This window comes from Drosophila guanche, unplaced genomic scaffold (assembly GCF_900245975.1).
Source record: "Drosophila guanche unplaced genomic scaffold, DGUA_6, whole genome shotgun sequence".
In the NCBI taxonomy this organism is placed as follows: Eukaryota; Metazoa; Arthropoda; class Insecta; order Diptera; family Drosophilidae; genus Drosophila; species Drosophila guanche.
Genome location: NW_022995749.1, coordinates 2124020 through 2129634, shown reverse-complemented (window position 1 = coordinate 2129634; position 5615 = coordinate 2124020). Strand labels below are relative to the sequence as shown.

The following is a 5615-nucleotide window of genomic DNA, read 5'->3' as shown; positions in this document are numbered from 1 at the left end:
CCTGTCTATTGTCCACTCAAGCCGAGGGGCCTGTGCTGTGCCGGGCTCTAACCCACAGGCATTGTAGTGCCCTGACAATGGTACACACAGTCCCATTGTTTGGGGTCCAGCAAGCACATAAACATACGAAAGAGAGGGCACACATCCTGGGTATCCTTGTTGCTGTTGCTGTTGACTTTTCGAGTTTGGCAAGGGCCCACAATGGACAAATTGATATCCAATAATTTAATTTTGTTATCCATTCAGTCGCATGTTGGAAAATAGTTTTGTAATTTGCACTCGGCATGCGTGTAACCGATATTATTGTCCCCGGAAACTTGTCCCTTTGGCTATTGTAAAATTTCCCAAAATGTGCTGGTCATTTTCGCATCTTCCCCCGCGCTCTCTCTCTCTCTCTCTCTCTATGGCTCGGACGTGTGTGGGTTTAGTTTTATTATAATTTTGTTTATCGTGTCATGCGTCCGAATAGCCAAAACAAAAACCAGCTCGAACCGTTTGTGTGAAAAAGGATTTCACACTTTTGCACACAGCCAGGCGGAATAGTTTTCCCTGGCCTTCAGTTTAGTGGGTTCAGGGAGGTCGTGTGGCTCGGCGAATAGTGGCAAATAGATAATGATGGTATGGATTAACGCTTCGCATTATTATATGCCCATCATCATCCATTGTGATGACCAGTCGGGCATTCCCGACTGTGGGTGGCCACTATAATTGGTTGTTTGTGCTCTGCCTGGTGTCCGTTTTGGGGAGGTCCTTTGTTCTCCGCTCTACTTCTCACGATTATAAATTACGTGCGGTGGAAATTATATATTTATTTAGTTATCCCCAGGGTCTCGAACAATGGCGTTTCGGAAAGGAGTCGCTTTATTTTCCATTAAATTATTTTCATAATTGTTCTGATTAATCAGCCATTCAATGTGGGCCAAGATGCTTTTATTGTTAACCAGAGTGATTTATCTGCATTTGTTATTGGACGGATTAGTCAGTTAATAGATTTTTCATTTTCAATAAATTGACATTCAAATAATTTAGAATGTATATTCTGAATTATTAGAAATTGGTTTATCCATTAAGTCGAATTACTGATGTGGTATCTATTATCCATTCATTATAAAAATGCACTAATAACAAGAAATCGGAGTTATGGATTAATTATGGACTAAAAATCAAACATTTCTAGTCCACCAATTTTCCATAAAACTAAACATCTCAAAGTCAAAATCTGTGTTCAAATTTTTGACATTTCATTCAAAAGAATTTATAAATCGTGGCCCACCACGAGGTGGTTTTATTTATGATGTTTTCCACGAAATAAAACCACTTGCATTTAATTGTTTCATTTAATTTTATTGAATTATTTTGTAGATTTATTAAATACTTTAACACAGTGTTTGAAATGTATTTTATCTAATACATAATTTGATATCGTATATATATATTTATATTTATATGATACACGCGGATATATCCATGCTTGATGCAATCAATCCATTCCTTACACAATAATCTCTTCATCTCCATCGTCACAATATTAATTTCAGCTAAATAAATGTATCTTAGGGCTCTTAACTGGGCACCGACATACACATATGTAATGTCTATAAGTATGGTCTCTATGGTACAATATTTGGGCTAGCAGTTCCACAGTAAATGTAATTTACAGTCACTGTTACGCATAAATGGCTAGGATAGATCCTGCTCTAAGCGATTTGCCTAAAACAAAATCTTACACACGATATGGGGTTGAGAGAAGGGACGGCCTCATTCGAAGGGCCTAAAGATATTGGTGCTGCCTCAATCTTGGGAGTCGGCATTGCTGCTGCGGTCCAGGCCGATGCCGCCGGCGCCATTTGACTCCGACTGCTCGATATCCGCAGCGCTGAGGACTCCGGGTAAGTAGCCCGTGCCGGTGTATGGGGCGGAGAGGAATCGCTTGGCATGGGCCTGCATGAAGGGATGGTAGCGGTGCGTTGGCGAGCCAAACACGGTGGGTGGAACCAGGGGCGAGAAGGCGGACTTCATGGGGAATGGCGGGGACGGTGGCACTTGGGGCGGTGTCTGTCCGAGATCCTCGCCGGTCAGCATGCACTCCATTGCCTGCAGGACGTCGCCGCGGAACCGCTGCATCAGTTGCTCCACGTCACTGCGCCGGCGATTGGGAAACACTCGCATCAGGACATCGATGGGAGATCTCTGTTGCTGCTGCTGCTGTTGCTGGGGATGCTGGCCGAGATGCTGCTGCTGGAGGGGAGAGTGCGCCGCCGGGTGGTGGTGTGTGGGCAGGCCGGCGGCGGCCAGGAACTGCGTGTGATGGTACGGCATGAAGCCCTGGGCATGGCCGTTGCCAAAGGAGCGCAGCAGGTGCAGATTCTCGGCGGGAGTATTGGGCGGCGACTGGCTGTCTTCTTTCTTGAGGCTCAGATTCTCTGGCGTGGCCTCATCCGGCGCCGAGTCCACATCCAGATCGGACTCGGGGGAGCTGGGCGGACCAGTGCGGGCTGGCGACAGACTGGCGGTCAGGTTGAACAGCCCAGCGACCTTGGGCCGGGGACTGCTCGGTGAACCCGACTCAGAGCCGGTGTCCTGGTCCGTCTCGTTGGACAGGGCTGCTCCTCGCTTTGAGACTGCAAGATAAGATCAGAACGGGGGCCAAGATTAGTCATCGTTCAGGTAGCGCTCGTTGTGGAAACTATGCGGTTTTCCGCTTGCCGGGGCAGAGCAAATAAAAGTATCGAATTGTACAGAAATGGGAAAGAATTTAATCACGGGAATCGCAAACACAGGCGACAGCAGGACACGGGCAAGGTGAGGGTTCGTTGACATGCCAACCCGGGACAACCTGCTGTTTTTTTTTGTTGGTTCACAAATGAAACAAGTTATACGATATTTTTTTTCTGTTCTGTTTTTTTTTGTTTGTCTGTTTGATTTTGCAGTTGACGAAGCCGCAGTGAAAATTTAATTAAGTTGAGGGTGCGTGAAAACTCTCCTGGAAACCGATACCCATCGCAGTCATCGTCCTCTTGTGGAATAGGGAAACTCAGGTGCTCCCAGAATGAATATCTAAACTCAAGCGTGAAATCGTCTTGGATTTCAGTGCAAATAAAGAAGAGTCTAGTGGTCTATTACTTAAATAGACAGGTTCTCTCGATTGATTCGCGTGAGAATCCTTGCGTGTTTTTCTTTCCCGAACAACACAAAAAAAAAAGGCAAACAAATAAAGGAAAATAAACTGGGATCTGGGGGGAAGTAGCTCAAGTTACGCCCTCGCCCTCAGCATGGGGTTGTCTTACTCTCTGAGTTTTTTCTGAGCCGTCCCCCCATCCCAGGGGATAGTCCTAATGAGTGGGTGAGGCACAAAGGACTTTGATATCCCCTGTTCATTGAGAGACTTTGTAACTGTTTGGCATTTGATTTGGCAATTCGACAAGGGGTTCAGGATGAGCTGTGCTGATCTGTTCTGAGTTGATTGGCTTGGATGGGATAATGTTGGATAATATATTGTATAATGTTACATTAACTTTTATTGTTCGCTGTGTCTTTCATGCTTGTACTTGTAGCTTGTTTGAAGAGATCACACAAGATGATGTACTCCGATTATTTGGGACATGAGGGACTTGAGGCAGGTCTACAATAAGGTCTTGTGGTACAATAAAAGCGGAGAATTGCAAAAGAACTGTTTGAGCGACAGATACTCTATTCAGTAAGCAATACTGATGGGAAATATCCCTTAAAGAGTTTACTTTATACCGACTCATACCAACTTTTCTAGATGTTTTCAGATGTTCATATTTAAGTCTAACAAATTCTTGGGGATAATTAAGTATGGGTCTTTTCATAACGAGGACTTTAACTTTAATTGTTGCAATTTTGGTTCTTAAATCTGCTGGTCCCCCTTTTTTTTAGCTTGAGCCTTAACCCTCGACATTTTTATGCACCGTTTAGCAAAGTGCACGGCAACAGCTTGGCTGGGTAAACCTTTGTCACAACAACACCCTACACCCCCCAACTGCACACACTTTGCCACTCCATAAACACACACACACACATGTATCAGCAGTGGTGCACATGCAGCCGCGAGTGTGGCACTTTATGCACCGCTAACTTCTTAACAATTGAAAACAAAATTTTCTTAACGCGTTCTTTTTTCCGCTCGACTCTGAAGCGCCCTCTGGCCCGTGGCCATGCGGAAAGAGCTCCTTGGATGTGTTGGATGAGGAGTTTGGACCGGGATGGAGGTGTTTATAATAATCTGATTTCTTATAGCGACTTACCGGGACTCTCGTCCAGCTCGGTGCGTGTGGGTGAGAAGCCAACGCTGAGGTGCTCGGAACGGGTGCGGCCATCCGTGTCGGATTCATTGCCATTGTAGTGCTGCGACGGCTGTCGCTGTGGCTGCTGATGTTGGTGCTGGCTGTGCTGCTGCTGCTGCTGCTGGTGATGCTGGTGCTGTTGCTGCTGCTGCTGGTGATGATTGGGTGTGGAGCTGGCTTCAAAGCCGTCGCTCGGAGGCGAGGGAATCCCTCCATGGAACACACCATTCTGACCCGATCCGACACTGGCTGGTCCCCCATTTCCACTGTGTGTGGGACTATGTGGTGTGGGCGTGACACTGTCGCTGCCATTCTGCTGGCCGGAGCCCGGAACGGATGTGTAAAGCAGACCCAACTCCCGGGCCTCATTCTCCTCCTGCGCCTGCTGACGACGCAAGGCAACCTGGAAAAGCAAAGCAGGGGGAAGATCTTTTATGAGTGGACTGCCAGGAAGAGTGAGGTCTGAATGTGAACCCACCTGAGCGGCCATGACCCGCTGCCGTTCCGCAATGAGAGTGCACTTGGCGCAGACACAGTCCCGCCAGCGGCAGTAACGCTTGTGGCCCTTCAGGGCGCTGACCTGCAAGGCAAAGTAAGGTTCATCTGTGAGTAAGGTTACCCAAGTTACTGATGGAAATGGACGTACCACGCCATGATTGCGACAGCGAGCGCACTTTGGTGTGCGTTGATATCTTTCGGAGGCGGCGCGCAGGAAGAACGCAGGCGGAAGGGCTCCGAGCACCGGATGCTGTGACATTAGGTTCTGCATATCCACTCCCGACGGCAGACTCATTTCAATGGTAACAAAACTGATCGATCCCTCGTACCGTTGATCACTCACTACACAAGACACTGATGGGTTGGTATATTGTTGTAGATTCTCTCTTTTGTATAATTTCACTAGAGATCTTGTTGAATCTTTTCTATGAATAATTAGTAGTTTATCATTGAGATTTTCGTTGGTTTTAGCATAACAATTGGTGGACTAAGACGCGCGCTCTGACGACATGACACACTGAGCCCTCGATTGCAACTGATTCAAGTTTTTTGGTTCATACCCAAAACGCACAGCAAGAGCAGTGGCAGTGGCAGTGGCAGTAGCAGCAGCAGCGACGGAGGCGGCAGCAGTGCCAAGGCAAATGGCGGCAAGCGGCAACATTTACCAATACAAAAGCGGATCACACACACACACACACACATAGACACACGCACGCACAGAGCCACAGATACTAACGGAGGCACTCACAGCCCCTGGCAAAACGAGGGTTGAAAGTACATAACTAAAACATTCAGAGAGTGTTGCAACCA

The 5615-nt window shown here is 47.0% G+C and overlaps 1 protein-coding gene across 1 annotated transcript; it reads right to left on the bottom strand.

Annotated features, from left to right (window-relative positions):
• Positions 1-1396: 1396 nt before the first annotated feature.
• On the bottom strand, positions 1397-5346 carry LOC117585003 (doublesex- and mab-3-related transcription factor A2). The gene is made up of 4 exons (XM_034274240.1): positions 4954-5346; positions 4786-4887; positions 4269-4710; positions 1397-2621 (listed from the first exon to the last, which is right to left on the bottom strand). Exons 1-4 carry the CDS (start codon positions 5098-5100, stop codon positions 1792-1794), a joined length of 1521 nt encoding a protein of 506 aa, XP_034130131.1. The 5' UTR covers positions 5101-5346; the 3' UTR covers positions 1397-1791.
• Between the last annotated feature and the right edge of the window lie 269 nt (positions 5347-5615).

Bases quoted from the DNA above. Each gene is read 5' to 3' on its own strand.
- LOC117585003 (XM_034274240.1), bottom strand. From the start codon at position 5,100: ATGAGTCTGCCGTCGGGAGTGGATATGCAGAACCTAATGTCACAGCAT. The intron at 4,888-4,953 runs GTACGTCCATTT...TTTGCCTTGCAG, and splicing joins GCTGTCGCAATCATGGCGTG to GTCAGCGCCCTGAAGGGCCA. The intron at 4,711-4,785 runs GTGGGTTCACAT...TTGCTTTTCCAG, and splicing joins AGCGGGTCATGGCCGCTCAG to GTTGCCTTGCGTCGTCAGCA.